This window comes from Mauremys mutica, chromosome 20 (genome assembly GCF_020497125.1).
Source record: "Mauremys mutica isolate MM-2020 ecotype Southern chromosome 20, ASM2049712v1, whole genome shotgun sequence".
Lineage (NCBI taxonomy): Eukaryota > Metazoa > Chordata > Testudines > Geoemydidae > Mauremys > Mauremys mutica.
Window position 1 is genome coordinate 6,611,790 of NC_059091.1, and position 24,849 is coordinate 6,636,638.

Genomic DNA, 24,849 nt, shown 5'->3' on the forward strand with positions numbered 1-24,849 from the left:
GGCCCCAGCAATTGCAAACCCAGGTTTACAGTGCAGTGTGGACGCTCAAGCGCAGGCTTGGAAACACTGAGTCCACAGGCCCGGGGCTCACAGACCCGGTTTGCCCTGCAGTGAGGACATGAGATACCTACGATCATGGCTAACTTCTCTGCACTGCTTCCTTTCAGGGACTCCCCGGCCCCCCAGGTCCTCCAGGCGAAGGTGGCAAGCCAGGAGATCAGGTGAGTTCGGACCCCATCCCGGAGCCTCCTTAGCGCCTCACTGCAGGCCATGGACAGAGCTGCCATGCGAGCTGGCAACTGAGTCCCCTTTGCGAGGTTTAGCCCGGGGGCCGGCGCTGGATCAGGGGGGTTCAGCCCACCGGCCTCAAGCCACCATGCGGGGAAAAGCCTGAGTCACTGAAGAAGCTGGATGGTCATTAAACTTGGGGCTCTGTCAGGCTCCACATGCCCCCCTCCCGCAGCCACCCCGATCTAGGGTTTCCTGGGCCGCCTCGGGAGCGAGACAGCGTGTGCGGTGCACCAGGGCCAGACTGGTCCCCTCGCACCGTCCGAAAGCTGCTAGTCGGAAACAACCATCGCTCGCCCGGTGCTGCCGATTTGCACGTCCGCCGGCTCCGAACCAAATGACAGCCGGAGCCCCTCCCAGGGCGAACTGGCCCTACCGCAAGTGGGGAGAGCGGGCCCTGCAGTAGGTCTGTTCCCTAACCTCATCTTCTCTCTGCACGGGGCGGTGCGTCTCTGGCTAGGGAAGGAGCTCTCTTGCCCGGGAGCCTCCCGCTCGGAGTGTAACTGCCTTCTCCCCCTTCTTGCTCTCCGTAGGGCGTCCCCGGCGAAGCTGGCACCCCAGGCCTCGTGGGTCCTCGAGTAAGTACTATTTGTCCTCCGGGTCGCAGAGCAGGAAGCTCAGCCTCCGGGTTATGGTTATTTATTAGGTGTGTTACGGCTGCGCCTAGGAGCCCCTGTCCCGGACCAGGAGCCCATTGCGCTAGGTGCTGTATGGTATTTATTAGTTAGATTACAGTAGTGTCCTGGAACCCTTGTCATGAATCGGGACCCTGTTGTGCTAGGTGCTGTACATTATTATTGCTACATATTCTATGTATTATGGTATCACTTAGTAGCTTTAGTCATGGACCAGGGCCTCATGGTGCTTGGTGCTGTACATTAGTTATTAGGTGTATTACAGTAGTGGCCAGGAGCCCAAGTCATGGAACAGGGCTGCATGGTGCTAGGTGCTGTACATTAGTTATTAGGTGTATTACGGTAGTGCCCAGGAGCCCTAGTCATGGAACAGGGCTGCATGGTGCCAGGTGCTGTACATTAGTTATTAGGTGTATTATGGTACTGCCCAGGAGCCCTAGTCATGGGCCAGGAGCCCATTGCGCTAGGTGCTGTACAAACCCAGAACAAGAATACTGTGCTGTCGTTCTTGGCCGTGTATCTGTTGTTCATGGTCTCAGCACCCCCTGCACCACTAACCGCCCACACCAGGGCACTGGTAGCAAAATGGTCAAAAGCCACCTTTCAGTTTTGGTCCCTCCACTTTTCGGTGCCCTGTTTAACCCCCTGGTATTTCTACAGCATCTTTCAGGCGATCCCCGAGCATCTAACAGGCAGCCGCTAGGGAACATTCACCCAGCGCTGATATGCAGCCACCTCTGGGGTGGAGCGTGGCAGCCACCTGCCACAGCAGAGCAGCCCCGAGCGACCCTGTTGCAATGGGGCACGATTGCCGAGATGCGCCGTGTGAGAAAACCGCCTGGGCCCTTTAATTGTCCTGGCCAGTCCCTAGCTGTGTCCTCTCCCTAACGGTGTCTCTTTCCACGCCAGGGTGAACGTGGCTTCCCGGGTGAACGTGGCTCTCCAGGTTCACAAGGTCTGCAGGGCTCTCGAGGGCTCCCTGGAACTCCTGGTACCGATGGACCCAAGGTAGGTTCCCTTTGTCGCTCTCTAGTAGCTGGCGCATGGAAAAGGATTCGGTCCTTGCTGCTGCATCCTGGCGAAGAGAGCCGGTCCTTTAGCTCTGGCATGCGAGGCTCAGGCTTTCCGCTCTAGAGGGCCACGGTTCAAGCCCCACCCGGGTTGGCATCATACCGATCGCCAGGATGAGCTCTTGTCCTGGGAGGGGGGCAGGAAAACTGACCTTAGCAGCTGCAGGCTTTGTGGGCATCATGTTTAAAAGGGCTGGGCCCCAGAAGCATCCGGTCTGCCTGCTAGGAGAACGTTCCACCAGGGCAGAGCCTCGCATGGCCCGGGACTGCTCAGCCTCCCTTGATTGCTATCCTAGTGCAGCTCAGTGCATGGGAAGTAGTGGCCAATCCTGCCCCGTCTGCATCTCCCAGTGACCTCGCTGTGTTCCTCGGCTCTAGGGTGCGACTGGTCCATCCGGCCCTACTGGTGCCCAAGGTCCCCCGGGTCTGCAGGGGATGCCCGGTGAGAGGGGAGCAGCTGGTATTTCCGGACCAAAGGGAGACAGGGTAAGTTGCGCCTTCCCTGGGACTTCAGGGGTCAGGCACTGCACAGGGCAGACAGGTGCACACGCAGGGCTGGGTTCCCGGCGGGTGAGAGCTATGGAAGACGTCATGATTTCAAAGTAGTGATGCTGATTTATAGACGCTGGGACCTGGCCCCATTGACTTCAGTGGAGCTACGGGATCTAGCCACATTCATGCAAAGAAGGGGCTGGCTGGGGGGATATGGGAAGGGGACCCTGCCTGGCAATGAATCTATTTGGCCTTGGGGATGTCGACCTTAATGCAGAGAGTTCAGACCCATGGACCGGAGGACACAAAATCAGCTGCTTCCATCAGAGCTTTGGAAGCTCTAAGCAATTTCTGGCCATGGCAGGGGCATTGGTGCACCTCGGTCCCACCTACCCCCGACCTGTGGCATGCAATAGCTTGGTCTCCGGTGGGCTGTGATACCTGGGTCTACTTTCGGTTGTTGGGCCGGATGCTGTGGGTGGCCTGTAACACACGGGAGATCGGGCTAGATGATCTGTGGTCCCTGACTCTAAGCATTTCTATCCCCTGTAGCAGATGAAAGACCATCTGCCAATCAAGCAGTCCAAGCCCCCATTGGTTCTTGATCGATCTCTGGGATCGCTTGGATCCCGGGATCTCTTTGCTGCCCTCTCTGAGCTGATGGGGTGGGGGAGGGGCTCATGGTCCATTGTTGCTCTGGGGTGGTTCAGCAGTACTGGTGGCTGGGTGGTAACTTCCCTCTATCTCCTCCCACAGGGTGATATCGGTGAGAAAGGCCCAGAAGGAGCTCCTGGCAAGGACGGCGGAAGGGTAAGTAGAGGGGAAGGCGTCACTTGCTCAGATTGTCACGGGGACTGAGTTAACATGCAACATCCCAGCCGTCTGCCTGTCTAGCTACGCGAGTAGCTGACACTGGGGACACATGCTGGAGGGTAGCATAAAGGTCAGGCAGAGAGCTGCGACTGCGCGGAGACCAGGCAGAGCGCTACAAGCTGTCATGGTGTAACAGTCAGAAAGCCCTACTGGTCAGGCAGAGTAGCTGCAGCATAGAAATTGCCAGGGAGCTGTAGCAGTCAGGTTGAGTTGTAGCAGTGTTGCAGGGAGGCAGGCAGTAGCAGGGTAGCAGGCAGAAAGTTGTAGCAGTCACACAGAGCTGTAGCACTGTAGGAGTCAGGCTGTAGTTGCATAGCTGGCAGAGAGCTGTAGCTGGGTAGCAGTCAGGCTGAAGCTGGGTAGCAGTCAGGTGGAGCTGTAGTCACATAGTACGCAGAGAGCTGGAGCACTGTAGGAGTCAGGCTGTAGCAGTCAAGCAGAGCTGTAGTCACATAGCAGGCAGAGAGCTGGAGCACTGTAGGAGTCAGGCTGTAGCAGTCAAGCAGAGCTGTAGTCACATAGCACGCAGAGAGCTGGAGCACTGTAGGAGTCAGGCGGTAGCAGTCAAGCAGAGCTGTAGTCACATAGCACGCAGAGAGCTGGAGCAGTGCAGGAGTCAGGCTGTAGCAGTCAGACAGAGCTGTAGCCACATAGCACGCAGAGAGCTGGAGCAGTGCAGGAGTCAGGCTGTAGCAGTCAGACAGAGCTGTAGTCACATAGCAAGCAGAGAGCTGGAGCAGTGTAGGAGTCAGGCGGTAGCAGTCAAGCAGAGCTGTAGTCACATAGCAAGCAGAGAGCTGAGCAGTGTAGGAGTCAGACTGTAGCAGTCAGGCAGAGCTGTAGCTGCAAAGCAGACAGGCTGGAGCAGCATAGCAGGCAGAGAGCTGGAGCAGGGTAGGAGTAGCCATGTAGCAGCCTAGCACAGTTGTAGCTGCATAGCAGTCAGGCAGAGCCGTAGCTAGGTAGCATTCAGGCTGTAGTGGTGTTTTCCAGGCTGTAGCAGGCAGAGGGTTGTTATTACTCCCTTGCTGTTTTAAAACCGATCCCCAGGGTTTTGAGGGGTGGAGCTCTGTGCCGCAGAGAAGCCAACAAACCCAGAAAAGCTGGGCTCAGTCTCTGACACTAACCCAGCCCCACACTGGGCTCTGCCCGGCACACACAGGCAGCAGCTGCTCTTCACTGCCATCTGCTCACTCTCCTCTCCCTCTTCCCTCTCCCAGGGTTTGACAGGTCCGATCGGTCCCCCTGGCCCTTCTGGCGCCAACGGCGAGAAGGTAAGAACCCAGGAACTCTGCATGACGCCTGGCTGGGGGCAGTGGGGCTCAGTGAAAGGGGGGTGGAATCAAGAGCAACATTCACGGCTCAGACCCCATGGATTTCCCAGCCTCTCGGTGTCTGTGCTCCTCCGTGACTCCCTCCAGGTGTACATAGCTCAGGCTGCCGGAGCCAGAGATACTGCAAGAGCCATGACCCAGTGGGGAGGGTCACTGGGCTGTGGGAGGGGCCTTGGCATGTGGGCGGGGCTTCAGGGCACAAGCTGAGCCAGTGCCATGTAGGGTTGCTAGGCATCTGGTTTTCGACTAGAACGCCTGGTTGAAAAGGGACCCTGGTGGCTCCGGTCAGCGGTGCAGTGGGGCAGGGAGGTTCCCATCCCTACCCAGCTCCACATGGCTCCTGGAAATGGCAATGTGCCCCTGCGGCCCCTAGGCGGAGGCGTGGACAGGTGGCTCCACATGCTGCCCCGCCCCCAGCACCGGCTCCGCAGCTTCCATTGGCCAGGAAGCGCGGCCATTGGGAGTTGCAGAGGCGGTGCCTGTGGGCAGGGGCAGCAGGCAGAGCTGCCTGGTGCCTCCGTCTAGGAGCCAGACTTGCTGGCTGCTTCCAGGACCCACCTGAGGTAAGCGCCTCCTGGCGCCTGCACCCCTCACCCCCTCCCACACTCCAAACCCCTCGGCCCCACCCCCCTAGTCTGGAGCCTCCTCCTGCATGTGAAACTCCTCATCCCCAGCCCCACCCCAGAGCCTGCACCCCAACCCCTCGGCCCTAGCCCTGAGCCCCCTCCTGCACCCCAACCCCCCATCCTGGCCCCATCCCAGACCCCCTGCATCCCCAGCTGGAGCCCTCACCCCCCACACCACAACCCCCTGCCTCACCCCTGAGCCCCCTTCCGCACCCCAGACCCCTCATCCCTGGTCCCATCCCAGAGCCCACACCCCCAGCCGGAGCCCTCACCCCTCTCGCACCCCAACCCCCTGCCCCAGCCCGGTGAAAGTGAGCCTGTGTGGGGGGAAAGTGAGCGATGGGGGGAGGGAGTGAGCGGGAGGCGGGGCCTTGGAGAAGGGGCGGGGCAAGTGTGTTCCGTTTTCTGCAATCAGAAATATGGCAACCCTGGTGCCATGGGGAGAACTTTGTGCCTGGGGGGGTGGGGTGGGGGGAGTCCTCAGGTTGGAGTGTGGGAGGGATATGGGTCACCTGAGGGGGCTGGGGGAGTGGCTTTGGGAGCATGGGCGTGGCTTGGAGCTGGAGGAGGGGCTTGAGAGGAAGCTCAGGCTGTGGGTGGAGCTTGAGATCTGGGCAGGGCTTTGGGGTGTGGAAAGACCGTAGGGATGGGGGTGGGCTGTGGAAGCGGGAGGGGCGGACTCCCAGGTCATCTATCATATCTCCCTGGCTGCTCTCACACCATCTTCTTTCTCCCTGTCCAGGGTGAATCAGGTCCCCCAGGCCCATCTGGTGCTGCCGGTGCCCGCGGCGCCCCGGTAAGTGTGATGCCAACAACCCTACGTCCCCAGACCTTGGTTCGCACAATGGGTCTGAGCCCCTGGGCGGGGGGGGGGGGAGGTCTGTGCCCCTCTCAATTCAGAGACCACCCCCGGGGAATTCACCAGCTTCCTCATTCTTGCCAACATTGCTCTGATTGATGGGGATAGCCGCCAGAGGCCCCAGTCATTGTGCTAGGCCAGGGGGGTCATGACCTCCAGTGCGTGGGGCTCACAAACAGGTGTCAAGAGGTCAAGACCACCCTACTAAATAGGGGTGGGGTCCCAGCTGGATGGGAGAGGCTCCTTGGGGGGGGTGTTCCCAGGACAAGGTTGAGAACCATGGTGCTAGGTGCTACACAGACATGGAAGCACAAAGAGGCCTCCTGCCCCATAGAGCTTGCTGCCCAGGTTGGGGTGTTTCCTGCCCGGGCCTCCCATTTAACCCCAGTCCTTTCCGTTTCAGGGTGATCGTGGCGAGCCTGGAGCCCCTGGCCCTGCTGGATTTGCTGGACCTCCCGTGAGTAGAGCCGCGTTTGCTGACCCAGGTTCCCTCTCCATCCTGCGCCTTGATATCCATGTTCCCGTAGCGATGACGGTGCCACATGCATGGCCCCGGGCACCCGTCTCGCGGGAAGGTCACGTCTCACCTGGCTGGTTTTTCTTCCCTTCCTCATGCAGGGCGCTGACGGCCAACCCGGCGCTAAAGGTGAACAAGGAGAATCTGGCCAGAAGGGAGACGCCGGGGCCCCGGGGCCACAGGGTTCTTCCGGTGCTCCTGGCCCACAGGTTGGTAACGCCAAGTCCTGCTCCTACCCACACGACCCAGCGGGGAAGGCAGCCTGGGAGAGTGGGGGCTGGCCAGAGCTGAACCGTCCTCGGGAAAAGGAATCCCAAGAAAGGACTGTGCTTTGCTTTGAAAATACTCTGTCCATTTGCAACGGGTCAGCACCTAGGAGCTGGGTCACAGATTTATCCCAGCTGAGGGATCTGAGCCACAGGCTTTGAAACGGCTGACGCCCAGCAATCCCCCACCCCGATTTCACCTTTCGTGGGGGAGCCTGCCAAGGCCCCATGGTCAGTTTGGAATAAACCCCCAGAACTGGCCCAGGAAAGAGGGGGCCGGATTCCTGCCAGAGGGTCGCCCCTCTCTGCAATGGCAGGGCCCCATTCCGAGGTGCACGCACACCAGGGAGCGAGGGCGGCAGTTTCATTGCTGCCCTGAAGCCCTCTGGGACAGGGGTGGCTCTAGACATTTCGCCGCCCCAAGCAGGGCGGCATGCCACGGGGGGGCGCTATGCCGGTCGCCGGGAGGGCGGCAGGCGGCTCCGGTGGACCTCCCGCAGGCGTGCCTGCGGAGGGTCCGCTGGTCCACCGGAGCCGCCTGCCGCCCTCCAGGCGACCGGCAGAGCGCCCCCCGCGGCATGCCGCCCCTAGCATGCGCTTGGCGTGCTGGGGCCTGGAGCCGCCCCTGCTCTGGGAGCTTAGCGGGGCTGGAAAATACCCTCCTACCTGAGTACCCTCTGCTGCGCACCCCCACAAGCGAGGACCCCCTTCCCCATTGTACATGGTCCCCAGGGATGTTTGATCCAGGTCAGTTTCCCCCTTTGCCCCCCATCATGAAATGCCCCAGCTGTGAAGGGCGCCCTCTAGGGGACACACGGCTGCAGCCAGCTGCACACCCAGCCATCTAAACCACTGCCAGACAGAGCTGGGTGCAACAGGGAAGGCACTGTGAGGACAAACGGGGGGGTGTCTCGCTAGAGAACATCGGGGTCAGAGAGAGGGTCTGGCTGCTACTCATCTCCAGGCTGTAAGACAAATACCCGGCCATTGGAACAAAGGACCAGTCCCTTTGCCAAGACCAAGGGCTGATTTCCTGGGGTCCATTCGGGATCTAACCTGCTTCTTTTTCCTTCTTAGGGTCCCACTGGTGTGACTGGTCCTAAGGGAGCTCGAGGTGCGCAGGGACCCCCTGTAAGTACCACCCGGGTCCTTCGACACCTCGGAGACGGGCACCAAGTGCCAGAGCCCAGCCCGGCTCCCACCCGAGGGCTGCGCAGGGGGTTCTGGTTGGGCCTGTATTGTCCTGCGAGGCCCGGGCTGAGCAAGGTGGCAGGGAAGCAGAGCCAGTCACAGCCCACTCAAGGGCGATGGCTGCCGAATGGGCTCCACCCCCCTTGTGCGTTTCAGTGAATTGCAGGCCAGGAGGCGGAACGCCCCCTCCTTGTCACCGGGACGATTTCGGAATGAAACGGGTGGCTGTATTCACACTATGCAATACAGGCTCCTGTCTGCCAGCGGGCTAGTGGGCTTTGCTCTGTGACTCTATGGTGTGGGACCCAGATCCCTGCCAACCCACGAGCCAGGGGACTTTGCTGCACCCCTTGAGTTCGAATCATGCTGGAATGTTCAGCCCTGGGTGACGGCAAAAGCCTGGCCTGGACGGCTGCTCTCCCCTAGTCTCCGGCAGGGTTAAGCACTCAGTCTGCTTGCAGGACTCGCCCTCCCGGGCCCAGCTGGCCAGTCATTTGCACCAACACACTGAGCGGGGGTTTACCCCCCAGCCCCATACTCCATGCACTCCGCCCCTCTCTGGCCACCCTTCTGGCTTGGACCTGTTAACGGTGGGGAACCGCACCCCTCTCTCCAGGAAGGGCAAGGACTGGGGGGCTCTGCTTACACTTCTGTTTCTCCCCCCTTATCCAGGGAACCACCGGATTCCCCGGCGCTGCAGGACGCGTCGGCCCTCCCGGCCCTAACGTAAGTTCATGAACATCCAGCGTCGGTTCCACCTTGGCGGGGCCTATGTTTGGGTTTTGGAAGGGAGACGGGGCATAAGCCACCCTCTGTCCATGAGAGAGATGGTCCATTCCCTGGGATAGGTTTGTCCCTCGTGACCTCCTGCAGGGTTTCCTGCACCCTCCTCTGAAGCAGGTGGCACTGGTCACTGCAGGAGAAAGGAGACTGAGCTGGATGGACCAACCAAAAGAGCTTCCCCACATTTCTAACAGATGAACCAGCGAGTTCCCGCCCTTTAGTAGTTTTCAGTAACTTTGGGGGCTTTTATTTCCCCCCCAAATAAATTTCTGCTGTGACCCGATGAGGGTCCCTGGTACTTTGTGCTCTTGACAGCTGGAGAGTCCTAGACGATAGGACGTCGCGAGTGTTTGTCTGATACGGAAACCAGTTGCCAAGTCTGAATTAGACTGGCGTCCTTTGCTTCGGAGATGGATTGACCTCACTTTGAGATGGTTGGCTGTTGGGATGAGATGGGAGGGGACGGTGCAGGGGCTGGTGAGTCTTCATGCGGAGAAGGATTCTCTGGGACTCGGAAGGCCTAGGCACCAAACTGCTCTTCATCGATGGATTGGAAGACAGAATTACTTACTGGCCTTTGGACCGGAGTAGAGGAACTTCCCCCATTCTCACCAAAACCTTGTTCTTCTCATCTAGGGTAACCCAGGCCCACCTGGCCCACCAGGTGCTTCTGGCAAAGATGGTCCCAAGGGCGCTCGTGGTGATGGGGGCCCAGCGGGCCGTGCTGGTGACCCTGGTCTCCAAGGCCCTGCCGGTCCGCCTGGTGAGAAGGGAGAGTCCGGGGAAGATGGCCCACCTGTAAGTTTTCACATGCACGTTGCCTTGTCTTTGACTGCACAACAGTCACTACCTAGTGCAGCCTCTGCTGGATCTTACCTCCTGCCTCTGTCTTTTCCAGGGTGCCGATGGGCCGCCTGGTCCTCAAGGTTTGTCAGGCCAGCGAGGTATTGTCGGTCTTCCCGGCCAGCGTGGTGAGAGAGGTTTCCCGGGGCTGCCGGGTCCCTCCGTAAGTAGCCGAACCTTGCGAAGTCAGACGGTGCAGACCCAGCTCACAATACCTTGTGCCCTATAGCGGAAGTGGCTGTGCACAGTTTGTTTCTCTGCAGAGGTGGAATGAAGCGGATGTGCTGAGAGAGCTAAAGTGAGAGGGGTCAGCGCAGAGCCGGGGTTCTGGGCTCTGTCCTTACTGGGAGCCTGTGAAGGTGCATCCCAGGCATGTGCTGCCCCCTGCACTAAAAAGGTGTCCTGGTGGAAGGGAAGAGCAGTGAGTTCAGTCCTCCAGGGATGGCCTAGAGAGGCCTCTCATGATCAGCTGCTGGCAAAACCAGCAAGAGTTGCTGCTCCAGCACCTAGAAGGGCAAGAAGCAGGCGGAGGCCAATCAGGGCCCAGCAGGCCATAATAAAAGGGGTGGTTGTGTCTACTATGGGCCAGTCCCGGGTGAAGCCAGGACAGGGAAGCCGTCCCTGCCTTAACCCAAGTAACCTGGCTCCCTCAGGGGTCTTGACAGCCTGGGTGGGTATCATGAGTTCGGCGTTAATCTGTTTCCTGTAAACCTGCAGCGAGCCTGTTCTGCAGGGCACCAGGCTCAAGCAGAGCCCTTGTGACAACAGATAATGCTGTCGGACATCTCTTCTATCTGGCCGTAAAGAAAGGGAGGTCGATCCTGACACCCCTGGGCATGCTCATGATGCCCAATCAAGAACCCATGGATTAGATGGATAAGAGAGACAATCTGAGATCGGAGGGAATTTAAACCAAAAGAACCTTTTTTTGGACAGTGTCTTTTAAAACAATTAGACAGCGAGAAACTAGGAAATTCAGCATTAAGGTCCCACAAACATCCTTAACTCTGCCCTGCATCCCCACCCCATTGTAAATCACAGAGATTCAAGTCTGGGATAAGCCCTGAGGAAGACGGCCAATGAAAAACTAAGGAACGAACACACCGGGGAAGAAATTCACCCTGGTGCAGAGGGACCACGCAACATTTTTGCACCACTTACATCCCATTGCAGGGCTTGCAAGTGACTGGACAGGTCTCTAGACCTTGTGCTGAATTTCACCCTATATGTGTTTGTCAGCTCCTCTATATTGTGCATGTCATGGAGTCTAGAAGTGCTCTCGGACTGGGTTTGCAGCATGTGTATATTTTAAGACTGGGAAGCGCTTCCGTTCACAGCACTTCCAAACCTCACCGGCTTTTAGGTGCACGGGGATCATCACTAATGTTATAAGCCCCTATTCTCCATCGCCCAGCACCTTGTGCTTTCACTAACACCCGTGCAACACACTGCTAACGCAGAACAGTTACACTTTGTTTCACTAGGAGGGTGGTGAAGCACTGGAATGGGTTCCCTAGGGAGGTGGTGGAATCTCCTTCCTTAGAGGTTTTTAAGGCCTGGCTTGACAAAGCCCTGGCTGGGATGATTTAGTTGGTGTTGGTCCTGCTTTGAGCAGGGGGTTGGACTAGATACCTCCTGAGGTCTCTTTCAACCCTAATATTCTATGATTCCAGCTTGCCTGGACGCTGATGATGACACAAGGTGCCAATCAATGGAGAATCTGCCCCGTATTCTTCACCGAGATTTCACATAGCACCTGCACATTACTTTTGTCCATAGAGTCCGATCGGGGAGGCGCTGCCTCTTGAGAAGCCATTGGAGGGAGTTAGCATGTCCCAGGCAATGGTCAGCACCCCTCAGGGTCTGACCTATATTAAATTCAGTTGTCCACCCATCATCGCTCACTATTAGAAGCAGCGTGGAAGCTGGTTGCTTCCCCACTGAAAATGTTGAAGGAAAAAAACTGGAACTGAACATTTTCAGCTGACAAGGTTTTCGGGCATTCGAGGACAATTAAAAAATTTCAGCCAAAAGCAGATGATTTTCATGAATGAGTCTGTTGCTTTGCAAACCTCAGATTTGGGTCAAAAAGCCCGTTTTGGTGGACAGTTTTCAAACAGCCCCTCTTGAGCCTACACCTCAGCACAGCGGCTTCTCAAGGCCTATTGAATGCAGCACCTTTGAAGTCCATGTCATGAGATACGCAATGGCCAACACAAGTGAGACACTCCATTGGAAGGGCAATGCTGGCCATTAGCTTACGTGGCCTGTTTCATAAGTGGCCAGCCTGAGGTAAAACCATTCTGCTCCACCAGGAGAGTCTCGCTGCAACTTTCAGGCAGGAAGGATGCTCAGGCCTGATCCAAAGTCAGTGGAAAGACTCTTGTTGAGTCGTGGGGTCAGGTTTGGGCTTTATGATGGAAAGTATCTTATGATCCTGACGGGGGGCTAATAGTCGGGAAAGTGACTGTCCAGAAGCAGCCCATGTACTGCACGGGGATCAGCTCACTTGGATTGTTTCTGTTCTTGTCTCTCTGCATTAGGGAGAGCCTGGCAAACAAGGAGCCCCTGGAGGTGCCGGCGACCGAGGGCCACCCGGTCCTGTGGGTCCCCCAGGTCTGACTGGTCCCTCTGGTGAAACTGGGCGCGAGGTAAGCAACAAAACTGGCTTGGCGTGTTAACGGCCTGGAAACAAAGGGAGACGCGTTTCCACAGCCAAATTCTAAGAGGCACAAGGCTGGGTGTGAATCAGCCATCGGTGGCACTTCTCAGCCTTAGGCCTCATCCCATTCCCATGGTGACGGCCGGACATGCTCGTGATGTCCCAAGTCAAGACCCCATGGATTAGGTGGATAAGAAAGACAATTTGAGATCAGAGAGAATTTAAACCAAAGAACCTTTTTTGGACAGAGTCGTTGAAAACAATTCAACATAGATAAACCAGGAAATTGAGCGTTAAGGTTCCCTTTCCCGGCTGTAACCCAGATCCCCCTTCCCCAGGGGAGGGCCAGGAACGTGGCCTCACTAGTTCCGGCTGCCCTGGGACAGCCCAGTTCCTAGTTCTCCAGTTCTAGAACTCACAGGAGCCTTGCACAGGAAGCTTTGTTTCTCCAGTTGCCCGTGCAGCCAGCTCCTTTGCCCAGGTCTGCACACATCCTACCCAGTTCCCCAGGCAGAACTCCCTGGGTGGCCTCCAAGGAATCACCTTCTCCTTCTCTTCTCATTCCCAGGGCACCCCTGGATCTGATGGCCCCCCTGGCAGAGATGGGGCAGCTGGAGTGAAGGTGAGCTTGGCACAAGGAGTTTCTATCCCAGTCCTTGGGGCACCCTGCACCCATCTCCGTTCTCCAGCAGCAGGGTCCCAGGGCTTGGGGGTCTCATAGGGTGCCATGAAGCTCCTGTGCTCGGCGAAACAGCGAAGGTTGGTTCAGCCCCTTCTTGTGTGGCCGCGTGCATTGGGCTCATGGTGCCCTGCAGGGTCAGGCCTGCCCTGGATGCCATGTTCTGGGCAGCAGCGGCTGCTGGGAGCGGTCCCAGGTGGAGCCTCTGCCTAGCACACTGGCTTGCCCCTGTGTTTGCATAGAAGTGATCTTGTGCTTTGCCGGTGGCTGAATGAGCCCCCATCAGGCTGCTTCGCGCAGACCTGGACAGCGGTAGGGGGCTTCATGCTCCACAAAGGCGGTTGCTGGCCTGTTCAAACCTTCCCATGGTGCTTGGCCACTCCCCTGCCCCAGCAGAACAAAAGTCAGAGGTGACCTCTGGAACCAGAGAGGCGAGGGAATGGTGACATCACTAGGTGACACCACGGCCTCCTGGGGCACAGCGACGAGAGACGTTGACATTAATGGCTGTGTCTTTGTCTCCTGGCAGGGTGATCGCGGTGAGACTGGTGCTGTCGGTTCTCCTGGTGCTCCTGGTGCTCCTGGCTCCCCGGGTCCTGTTGGTCCAACTGGCAAACAAGGAGACAGAGGAGAATCTGTAAGTGTCCCTTAGTGCCCAGACGGCAGCAGCTCATCAAGGGGTCAATGGTCTCACAAGGGGAATGTAAGCGTACCAGACAGAATACAGAAAAGGCTCTGGGTATTTGAGAGTACTACCCAGTGTACTGCAAGAGCTCTGAGTATTCATGAGTACTGTGTAGAGTGCAGGCAGGGCTATGAGTACTCAAGAGTATCATCCAGAGTACAGGAAGGGATTTGAGTACCCAAGAGTCCCATCTAGAGTACAGTGAGGGCTCTGAGTACTTGTGAGTACCATCCAGAGTACAGTAAATGCTCTGAGTATCGAGAGTACCATCCAAAGTACAGAAGGTATTTGAGTATTCAAGAGTACCATCTAGAGTATAGAAAGGGACCTGAGTATTCCGGAGTACCATCGAGAGGAAATGCTCTAAGTGTATCTGAGAGGACCATTAAGAGGCAATGTGATCATTCAACATCAGTGCCCTGATTTAAGAGTATTTAAAGGTGTCATTCAGAGTTAGCTGACTATTGATTTTGCTTGTGCAAGAGCAGTGGTGATTGAAATCGACTGAGTCCGTGGAACCCAGGGCTTTGCAGTTAGGAAGATGCATGGAGATCAGATGAGCTAATGTTACCTCCAAAGGGGGTTGGTTTCGGCCCCAGAGACATGGCCATCCTATATGGCTTCTTCTATTCCACTTGCTGTCTGAGACTATTGCAGCAAATGGCTTTGCTGGCTGGGCTGTTGGGGGGTGGAACAACCTGCCTCAGCAGAAGAATCTGCCCAAAAAATGGGTTTCTAATTCCCAGTTGTGAGCAGTCACAGCAGAAGGCAGATTCCAAGAGTGATGCTGGTGCAATCAGGGAACAGAATCAGTACCAGGCAGTCGGTGCGTCCAGTTGAAACAGCTCCAGCGGCACATTTGGAGTCCTCCCTGAGAGCTGCTCTCAAACCAGCTGCAGAAGCAAGAATTGTTTGCAAAATTTCAGATACTGAATAAATGAGAGAAAATCACCATCACCCCATGCAGAAAAGGAGGTGAAATGATCGACATCAGCCAGCTGTTCAGAGGGCTGCAGCCGTGGATGAGCTGATCAAAGCCACTTGGGCACATATGGATGCCCAATTCCCATTACTTTGCCATGGGAATTAATGGGGCGCCCAGATGTCCTGGGACGCTTTGAAGTTCTCACCCAAAAGGGCTGATGTGATCCTTGGATGCGTAACCCAGGGAATCTCAAATAGGAATAGGGAAGTTATATCACCTCTGGTTTTGGCACTGGTGTGATCGCTGCTGGAATCCTGTGTTCAGTTGTGGTGGCCACAATTCAAGAAGGATGTTGATAAATTGGGGAGGGTACAGAGAAGAGCCACGAGAATGATAAAAGGATTAAAAAACCTGCCGTATAGTGACAGCGACAAGGAACTCAACAGGCTTAGCTTAGCAAAGAGACGGGTAAGGGGTGACTTGATCACAGGCTAGAAGTACCTTCATGGGGAACAAATATTTAACACTGGGCTCTTCAGTCCAGCAGAGAAAGGTCTAACATGATCCAGCAGTTGAAAGCTGAAGCTAGACAAATCCAGGCTGGAAATAAGATGCACATTTTTAACAGTGAGGGTAATTAATCATGGGAACAAGTTACCAAGGGTCGTGATGGATTCTCCGTCGCTGGCAATTTGAAATCCAGATTGAGCATTTTTCTACAAGACCTGCTCTGGGAATTTTTTGGGAGTAAGTCCTGTGGCCTGTGCTGTACAGGAGGTCAGACTAAATGACCACAGTTGACCCTTCTAGTCTTGGAAACTAGGAGTCAACACCAACCCTTCAAATGCAGCAAAGAGTCTTGTGGCACCTTATAGACTAACAGACGTTTTGGAGCATGAGCTTTCATGGGTGAATACCCACTTCATCGGATGCATGTCCCTTAACCTTTGTAACCCTTCAAATGTTACAACAGACGGCCTCTCGGCATGGATGACTTGTTCATAGGGTTATTATGACATCTATAACCAACCTTTGTCTTTTTCCAGGGCGCTCAAGGCCCCATGGGTCCCTCTGGCCCCGCAGGCGCACGCGGCATGCCGGTAAGTCATCCTCATGAAGAATACGCTGCCTAGTCCCCCGAGTGGCTGAGCACCCACTGTTTCCACTGACGTCAGTTGCAGCTGCTCAGCACCTCTGAAAATCTGGCTGATATATGTCTGTGAGAGGGAATTTTCCCTTTTGTTCTGTATGCTTTTCTGCTGCTGCATGATCCTGGGGAGTTCGAGCAAGGGGTTCCCACCTGGAACTCCTGTGGGGTGCACAGACTGGCACTGCATCCAGCTGCAGGGGATGCACTCTGGGCTGCGCCATGCCCTGCAGTGTGTGGCACGTCCATGCGTCGTGCCTGGCCCTCTGGGCTGGATCGTACCCTACGGCGTGTTGTGTGTCCATGTCGTGTGCTGAGCCTCCAGGGCTGGACCACGTCCTGCCCTTTGACTTTTCCTGCCCGGGCTGAAAGCTCTTCTCTTGCACCTCTCTCAGGGTCCTCAAGGTCCTCGCGGTGACAAGGGCGAAGCTGGAGAGGCAGGCGAGAGAGGTCTGAAGGGTCACCGAGGATTCACTGGTCTGCAGGGTCTTCCTGGACCTCCCGTAAGTTTCAGCGTCAGAGCCTCATCCTTGGCCTGAGCTTGCGGTGCAGGACTCGGGACAGAACATGCCGTGCTAGGACTGATCTGGCCGGGACAGATGCTGGGGCGCTGGGCTACGTCCCTGCCTTGGCCCCATGAGCGTAATCCTGCTCATACCACGGCCCCAGCCCTCTGCGTGTCCTGGGAGGTTCGGCAGCCTGTCTCACTGAAGGCCTGTCAAGAGCAGAGACATCCGGAGCCCTTCCACCCCAACTGCTCCCTTTGGAGTCAAACAAAGCCAGTCCCCCCTTTCCTCCATTCTCTGAGGGAAGTGGGTCGGAAGAGGGGAGCGCAGGGGGCTCTGGGCCACCTTCGAAATGGAACTTCTCACCATCCCACCATGTTGGCCTTGCTGTGGCATACAGCTCCTAGGGCCAGGCGAGAAGCTGACAGCCTCTCTTGGCGTAGCTAAAGGGGGCCCTCTGCTGGGCCAGGCCTCTCTCATGCCTCAGAGACACCAAACGTACCTCTTGGGCCAGAATCCCGTCTGGCCAGGGTTCCGCACCCCCAGAGAGAAGCTGTCCAGATGCTGAGATATGACCGTGTGGTTCTGTTTCCACCCCCTTTAGGGTCCATCTGGAGATCAAGGTGCTACTGGTCCTTCTGGTCCTTCTGGTCCCAGGGTAAGTCCAGTTCCCGGAGCGCGGGAGGGTAGCGGGGGATGGACTGAGGAGAAGCACAGTGCAGGTTCAGGTGAAATGGCCTAGTTACTTGCTTAGTCAAGCTGAGCAAAGTGCAGAAAATAAATCAACAGCATTACGGGCGAAAAGGACATTGGGTTTTAGTCTTTCAGCTTCAAGGAGAGGAAATACAAGGGAGATTTTAGTAACCTGGATAAAGAACTCTGTACTTCCAATGTAAGGTTGTGAGCTGTGTGTAACACATACATGTGACCTCTGCTGGATGGAATAAGAATTGCTGCTCTGTGTGTCACTGCCCCTATAGTGCTAACAGCTGGTGGAGATTCTCCTTAGCATTTGCACTAAGGTCAGTCTCTGTTAGCAGCATAGGCAGATGCAGTCGGGTTCTCAGTGGCCATGGCATGTAGCAGAGGGATGGATGGGGAAGTCCGAGGTGCCCCATTTATTACGTTATGAATTAGCCTGGCTGCCTCATGAGCACACGGAGCCCTCTGAGTTTGCAGTTGTCTTTTTACATCATGATTCTTTCACAGCCTGGCTCTCAACTCCCCCCCTTGTGAATCTTTTCTAGGGTCCCCCAGGCCCTGTTGGTCCCTCTGGCAAAGATGGTTCAAATGGCATGCCCGGTCCCATTGGTCCTCCAGGTCCTCGCGGTCGTAGTGGCGAAACCGGACCTGCTGTGAGTACCGTGCCCCAGCAGCCTTTCAACCTGGGCCTTAACGACTCGAATCCCACCAGCTAATGGGGTAGCTCATCGCCCCATACGCCACCAAAGGCTTGGCCTTCCGTGTGAAGTGCAGCTGCAGCACCCTTGCATACCTTGAAATCAGTTGTACTGTGTCTCCATCACCCTAAACCACCCGGAGTGGTTCCATCACCCTGACCTGCTCCATCATCTTAATCTCCCGCAAGTAGCTCCATCTCCACAATCCACCCTGAGCAGCTCCATCATCCTGATCTGCCCCAAGTGACTCCGTCACCCCCAACTCTATCACCCCAATTCACACCGAGCGGCTCTATTTCCGGCTGGTTCCATCATCCTAATGGGCTCTGTCACTCCAGTCTGCACCCAGCAACACCGTTCCCCCACCAGCTCTCTCCCTCGGTGGCTCCATTACCCTGACCCGTCCCGAGTGGCTCTATCACCCAGTCCATCCCCACAGTGACTCCCTCGCCCCAGTCTAACCTCAGCAGCTGGCTGTCATTTCCAGTTAAATCTCCTAGCAGAGAGCAGCCAGGAGACTGGTAAATCCATTCATCAGCTCGATGTGGCCTTGTCTTCCCCTTTGCTGAGCCCCGTGGGGGGACGTGGGGACGTGGTGAGAGGGGGCTGATAATAGGAACAGCAGCAACTTGGAGATTGGCTCTGAGTTCTAAACAAGGATCATCTCTTTCCCCTCCCAATGCAGGGTCCCCCTGGAAACACTGGACCCCCTGGACCTCCCGGCCCCCCAGGCCCCGGCATTGACATGTCGGCCTTCGCCGGTTTGGGCCAGGTTGAGAAAGGCCCTGACCCTATGCGCTACATGCGAGCTGACCAGGCCTCTAGCGACCTGCGCCAGCATGATGTCGAGGTCGACGCCACTCTGAAATCCCTCAACAACCAGATCGAAAGCATCCGCAGCCCCGAGGGCTCCAAGAAGAACCCAGCCCGGACCTGCCGTGACCTTAAACTCTGCCACCCCGAGTGGAAGAGCGGTGAGTGCCGGGCACAGAGCCGGGTGCTGAGTGCGGGCACTTGCAGCACAAGGGCTGCAGGGGCCACAGAGCCAGGAGGGAACCCCGAGGCGTTTTGACTTCTGAATCCCTCCCTGCCAGCTTCCTCTGCAATACTGACCCTTCGGGCATTGTATGGACAGGGGGGTTGTGCAAACCTCCCCACCCGCCACTCTGCCAATGTACCTCACTGCTTACCTGGTATTCCAGCCCTCAGCTTCCCATGCACACAGCTCTGCCGATGCCCCTCAGTCCCAACCCACACACCCCCTTGCTCTTCCATTGGAGGTCTCCACCATAAGTCTCTCTCCCAGTGCACATCGCAATGCACCTGTACTGCCCACCTGCTATTCCAGTCCTGGGCTCCCCTCCAACACCTCATGTGGATGCACCTCATTCCTGACCTGCACATCCTCTGCTATCACAGCCCTCCGCCTCTCTCCTGAGTTTCAAAATGAAACCAAAAAAGCCCATTAGTCCTAGTTTTACCAAGATGCCAACCTCCCGTGTGTTTCCGCCATTGCAGGTGACTACTGGATCGACCCTAACCAGGGCTGTACCTTGGATGCCATTAAGGTTTTCTGTAACATGGAGACTGGCGAGACATGCGTCTATCCCAACCCCTCCAGCATTCCCAAGAAGAACTGGTGGACCAGCAAGACCAAGGAGAAGAAGCATATCTGGTTTGGAGAGACCATCAATGGTGGATTCCACGTAAGTGCCTGTGGTTAATGTTTCAAACTAACTAGAGTTGGCCTCTCTTGGGGGAGAAGTTGAATTTAGGGGTGGGAATGAGAGATCTATTGTCTATTCGAAGGGAGAGCCCTTCTTTACCTCTATAGCCAGCTTCACATTTTATTTAGTGGGACCTACATTTTTCCAAAGTGAGTGGTGATTTAAGGGGGCTCCACATGCTCAGGGTTTAACTGATCGCCAGATTTGGGGTCGGGAAGGAATTTTCCTCCAGGGCAGATTGGCAGAGGCCCTGGAGGTTTTTCGCCTTCCCCTGCAGCGTGGGGCACGGGTCACTTGCTGGAGGATTCTCTGCAGCTTGAGGTCTTCAAACCACAATTTGAGGACTTCAATAACTCAGACATAGGTTAGGGGTTTGTTATAGAAGTGGATGGGTGAGATTCTGTGGCCTGCATTGTGCAGGAGGTCAGACTAGATGATCATAATGGTCCCTTCTGACCTTAAAATCTATGAGTCTGTGAAACCCCTCCAAAGAGGCCTGATTCTCAAGAAATACTGAGCAACCGCCCTCTGAAAATCAGTTTTCTTTAAGATGTCTCAAGTTGGGCACCCCACAAAATCCCCCTGGAATTACTAGTCATTTTTGAAAATATGGGCTCAAGACTCAAGCTGGTTGATGTCATTGAACCTCAATGGAAATTTTAATCAAAATTTCAACTCTCTTCCCCCCAGCCCCCCCCCGCCAAAAAAAACAAAAACAAAAAAACAACCTGGACAAAATTGGATCTGTTCCTGAAAAGTCAATATGTCTCTCACACACTGATGTAAACAGACATACTGACCCTGGGAAAGAGGGGATGTGTCATAAGTGGAGTGAAATCTGCAAAGGAAATAAGAATTCTTATAATCTCTTCTCAATCTCTAGCATGCCAGGTAGTAGCAAAACACGCCAGGCCAGATTAATAAAGGTATTTCAGTAGGAGCTAGGCACCTAAATCCCTTTGACAATCTGGTGCTTTGTATCCAAACGAGGCAATAGGGCATCTCGGCTATTAGAAAATGAGATCGTAATCGTGGGGATTTTTATAGAAACTTTTTACTGTACTTGAGTGTTGCTTTTCCCTGGCTTCGTCTGAGAACTATCACACCTCATATATAATAATGAACTGTGCCCTACCCAAACACCCTTTGCCATCTCAGTAACAAGAGCAGGGCCGGCTTTAGCAAGTGCGGGGCCCGATTCCTGGGGGGCGGGGCTTGTACTCACCGGGCGGTGCTCCCAGTCTTCAGCAGCACTTCGATTGCCGGCTGGGGGAGGGGAGCCGAGGGGCTGGCCGTGCTCTGGCTGGGCTCGCGAGGCCGCTGCGCTCCGGCCGGAGCTCCAGCTGGGGTTGCGAGGCCGTGGGGCTGCCGTGCTCCGGTTGGAGCTCCAGCCAGGAGTGCAGGGCCACAGGGCTTGCAGTGCTCCGGCCGGAGCTCCAGCCGGGGTTGCGGGGCCGTGGGGCTGCCATGCTCTGGTCGGAGCTCCAGCCAGGAGTGCAGGGCCGCAGGGCTTGCAGTGCTCCGGCCGGAGCTCCAGCCGGGGTTGCGGGGCCGTGGGGCTGCCGTGCTCTGGTCGGAGCTCCAGCCGGGAGCGCCTGGCTGTGGGGCTTGCTGCGCTCTGGCCAGGGGAGTGGGGCCGCCAAAGACCCCGGCGGAGCAGACTGCCGCCGGGGTGAGTAAAAAAAAATTTAAAAGGCACCTATGGCGCGGGGCCTGATTCCGGGGAATCGGGCGAATCAGCCTAAAGCCGGCCCTGAACAAGAGCACCTTGACTTTTCCACACTTAGTTTTTAGTCTTGTTTAGCACAAAGGCCTTTAGATCTGGGGGTGCCTTTGAAATTTAGAACATGTTAACAGTGGGATGAGGGTGATGATTCTGCAGTTCATGCCAACTTTCTGAATTTCCTCTTGATTTTTTTTTTAACCATGTGGGGTTTTCACAGGAGCCCAAGGAAGTTAGGCACCCAAGTACACTTGGAAGGCAATGGGAAATGAGGTTGTCTTAGAAGACGTATTTAAGATTGTCTTCCATGATTGCCTTTACCTTCCTAGCTAACACTGGAGGCCCGTTGCTACCCAGACTCACTAACCATCTCGAGCTCTCCTTCCAGTTTAGCTATGGAGATGACAACCTGGCCCCTAACACGGCCAACATCCAGATGACCTTCCTGCGCCTCCTGTCCACCGAAGGCTCCCAGAACATCACCTACCACTGCAAGAACAGCATCGCCTACATGGACGAGGCTTCTGGCAACCTGAAGAAAGCCATCCTGATACAGGGATCCAATGACGTCGAGATCAGAGCCGAGGGCAACAGCAGATTCACATACAGTGCCTTGGTGGATGGCTGCACGGTAAGCTGATGGAAGTTACTGATGCTTAGGGTTTCTATAACAGGGCATCTGCAAAGTGCTCTACACACATCAGCTAATTAATCCTCACAATGAGCTAGGTTGGTTGGTCAGCTGGTGCCATTATCCCCATTTCATGGGGAAACTGAGGCACGGGTTTTTTTTAGGGTCGTCAGCATTTTCAAAAACAGTGATTTTGTGCACCTCAATTTCTGGGAGATTAAGACATGGGCCTTCCTCATGGCACCTATTTCCCTTCTTGGAGATTGGGGCCCCATTGTGCTAAGCATGGGTAATAGACCTGCTCTACACTTAAAACGTACACCGGCATTAGTCAGGGCGTGAAAAAAAACACTCCCTACTGCCATAGCTACACCAACAGAGAGGGCTTCTGTCAGCACAGTTACATTGTTCAGGGAGGTGGTGCCCCCACACCGGCAGAACTCTTCCTTCTCTCAGCGTAAACTGATCTTCGCCGGGAGGCTATGCCGGTATCAACTTTATAGTGTTGATTGCTGTGGTCAGAGGAACAGTAATTCACTTCCACAGTGAATTAAGAGCAAACAAATTCATTCTGAAGCCAAACGTCCACACAGATATTAGTGCAGTTTTAACTAACCCACTTGAAGTTTATTCCTGTGAACGTTTGTGAGTGTCAAGCCCTGCGCATCTCGCACTATCCCAGTGCCATGCTGAGGTCTGGCCTACACTTCAAATGCAGGTTGACACAGCTCTCGCACGTGGGGTGTGAAAAATCCACACTCCTGCGTGCTGCAGCTTTGCTGCCCTAGCCCCCAGGGTAGATGCAGCCAAGCTAATCAGAATAATGCTTCCGTCGACCTAGCTGTTGGCACCTGGGGAGGCGCTGTTCCCGGAGTGAGTATAAAACCTCTTTTTAGCAGTGACCGTAATTAATCACTGGAACAACTTACCCAGGGTTGTGGTGGCTTCTCCATCACTGACAACTGTTAAATCAAGAGTGGCTGTTTTTCTAGAAGATCTGCTCCGGGAATTACTTTGGGGGAAGTTCTAGGGCCTGTGTTGTTACACAGGAGGTCTGATCAGATTATTATACTCAGAGGCACTGACTCTGTGGGTGCTGCGGGGCTGGCGCATCCACGGGGAAAAATTAGCAGGGGCTCCGCACCCACTGGCAGCCAAGCTCCCTTCGCCCCCACCCGCCCTCCTGAGCGCGCCACATCCCCGCTACTCATCCTCCCTCCCAGCACTTCCTGCCCGCCGCCTAACAGCTGTTTGGCAGGACTTTGGACTTTCTGGGAGGGAGAGGGAGGAGCGGGGATGCAGCGCGCTTTGGGGAGGAGGAGAAGAGGTGGGGTGGGGAAGAGGGTGGAATGGGGGCAGGGAGGGGGTGGGAAAAGGTAAGGCGGGGACTTTGGGGAAGGGGTGGAATTGGGGCAGAGCGAAGGCAGTGCAGGGGCGGAGCCGTGGGAAGGTGGGGGGGTCAAGCACCCACGGGGCAGAGGGGAAGTCAGCGCCTGTTATCACAATGGTCCCTTCTGGCCATGGAATCGCTGAATCTACACAACGGAGTAATGCTGGCACGGTGATAGTCCCCATAGCGTAGGCATCCCCTGGGAACACAGGTGTGAAATTCTAACTAGCCCAGACTGGGAATCTGTTCTTCAGAGAGGCCAGTTTTGATGGCGTTTGCAGCATCTAGTAATCCCTGGTCTCATTCTCTCCCCCAGAAACACACTGGCAAATGGGGCAAGACAGTCATTGAATACCGATCACAGAAGACCTCGCGCCTGCCCATCATCGATGTTGCACCTATGGACATTGGTGGAGCCGATCAGGAGTTTGGCGTTGACATTGGGCCAGTCTGCTTTTTGTAAAAAGAAAGAAAAAACATTTTTTTAAAAAAAATCCAGTCCAATTCCATTAATTAAACCCAAACCAAACCAACCCCCCCCCACCCACCCCAAGGACCTGAGTACTTTCCAATCACTTGTATGACTTCTGCACTGATGGGTGAATCAATCCCCCAATTGCCATACATCCACACGCTTACATTTTGGACTATTGTCTATTTCTAAAGCCATCACTGGGCAGACCGTGAAATAAAATCAGTGTTATTTATTTATTGTCTTCCTGTAAGACCTCTTGTGGGGTCAGACGGAGGTGGGAATCTAACTGGCAGGTGTGAAGGCCCCTCCTTACAAAATGGACGTCCCAAGTACAGGTATAACCAATCCTTCTCCCCCGAGTGTATACCATCAGCAGGAGTACTGTGTATAATACAACAAAAATGGTGCTATTATTGTAAAACAAGTCTGTATTTTTTAACATCAATTGATATAAAAAAAAACTTTGTTGGAAAGTACAAGTTGATCTGAGGTTTTATTTTTTGTCTCTATCCATAGGAAGTTCCAGCATTCTGATGCTTTCCCTTCATCCCTTTCTCAGTTTAACTTTTTTTTTTTTCTCCCCAAACCAAGATAAAGGAAGTTTCAGGGTCCAGTCTCAAACTTCCCTGGTTTTAAGCTACCTCATATGAAAAAAAAAAATAAAAAAATAAAAAAAAATTAAAAAGGAAAAAAAAAAATCTTGAAACTGATCACAGGAGCAGACAACACAGAAGCCATGAGATTTCTGTAAGGGAAATCACTAATTCTACAAGGTAACGGTGCTGATCAAGGGACTTCTGGGCACATGCTCCCTCTCGTCCGTGGCAGGGTTAGTGGGAATACTTAAAGAAAGGCGGGGGAACCCAGTAATGGCCCAGGGAGGCCGAGAGCGGCTCTCAAGTTTGATCTGACATGTTGTGTTACATCTGCCTTAAGTCTTACACATTTGGTATTGCAGTCGCTGTCAAGTGAATGGGATATACATGAAAACATTTGCCATAATAAGGACTTGGGCGCTAGCTAGTTAAAGTTTCTTCTAACGTTTATTTCCAAAACTAAGCATGTGGATTGATCCCCAAAACTGCTTGCTAATTCTACCCCACTCCCTCTCTGAGAGTGCCT

At 55.0% G+C, this 24,849-nt stretch overlaps 1 protein-coding gene across 1 annotated transcript in view; it reads left to right on the top strand.

The window, feature by feature from the left end:
• The window catches only part of COL2A1 (collagen type II alpha 1 chain), a 64,700-nt gene extending 40,330 nt beyond the window's left edge, over positions 1-24,370 (top strand). Inside the window, exons 31-54 of the mRNA XM_044995762.1 lie at positions 168-221; positions 822-866; positions 1,833-1,931; positions 2,372-2,479; positions 3,242-3,295; positions 4,579-4,632; positions 6,061-6,114; positions 6,581-6,634; positions 6,796-6,903; positions 8,038-8,091; positions 8,824-8,877; positions 9,571-9,732; positions 9,833-9,940; positions 12,321-12,428; positions 13,008-13,061; positions 13,648-13,755; positions 15,775-15,828; positions 16,271-16,378; positions 16,986-17,039; positions 17,629-17,736; positions 18,467-18,755; positions 19,300-19,487; positions 21,620-21,862; positions 23,569-24,370. Coding sequence (XP_044851697.1) covers positions 168-221; positions 822-866; positions 1,833-1,931; positions 2,372-2,479; positions 3,242-3,295; positions 4,579-4,632; positions 6,061-6,114; positions 6,581-6,634; positions 6,796-6,903; positions 8,038-8,091; positions 8,824-8,877; positions 9,571-9,732; positions 9,833-9,940; positions 12,321-12,428; positions 13,008-13,061; positions 13,648-13,755; positions 15,775-15,828; positions 16,271-16,378; positions 16,986-17,039; positions 17,629-17,736; positions 18,467-18,755; positions 19,300-19,487; positions 21,620-21,862; positions 23,569-23,715 — 2,469 coding nt within the window. The 3' untranslated portion in view covers positions 23,716-24,370. The remainder of the gene's footprint in view (positions 1-167; positions 222-821; positions 867-1,832; positions 1,932-2,371; positions 2,480-3,241; positions 3,296-4,578; positions 4,633-6,060; positions 6,115-6,580; positions 6,635-6,795; positions 6,904-8,037; positions 8,092-8,823; positions 8,878-9,570; positions 9,733-9,832; positions 9,941-12,320; positions 12,429-13,007; positions 13,062-13,647; positions 13,756-15,774; positions 15,829-16,270; positions 16,379-16,985; positions 17,040-17,628; positions 17,737-18,466; positions 18,756-19,299; positions 19,488-21,619; positions 21,863-23,568) is intronic.
• The last annotated feature ends 479 nt before the right edge of the window (positions 24,371-24,849 follow it).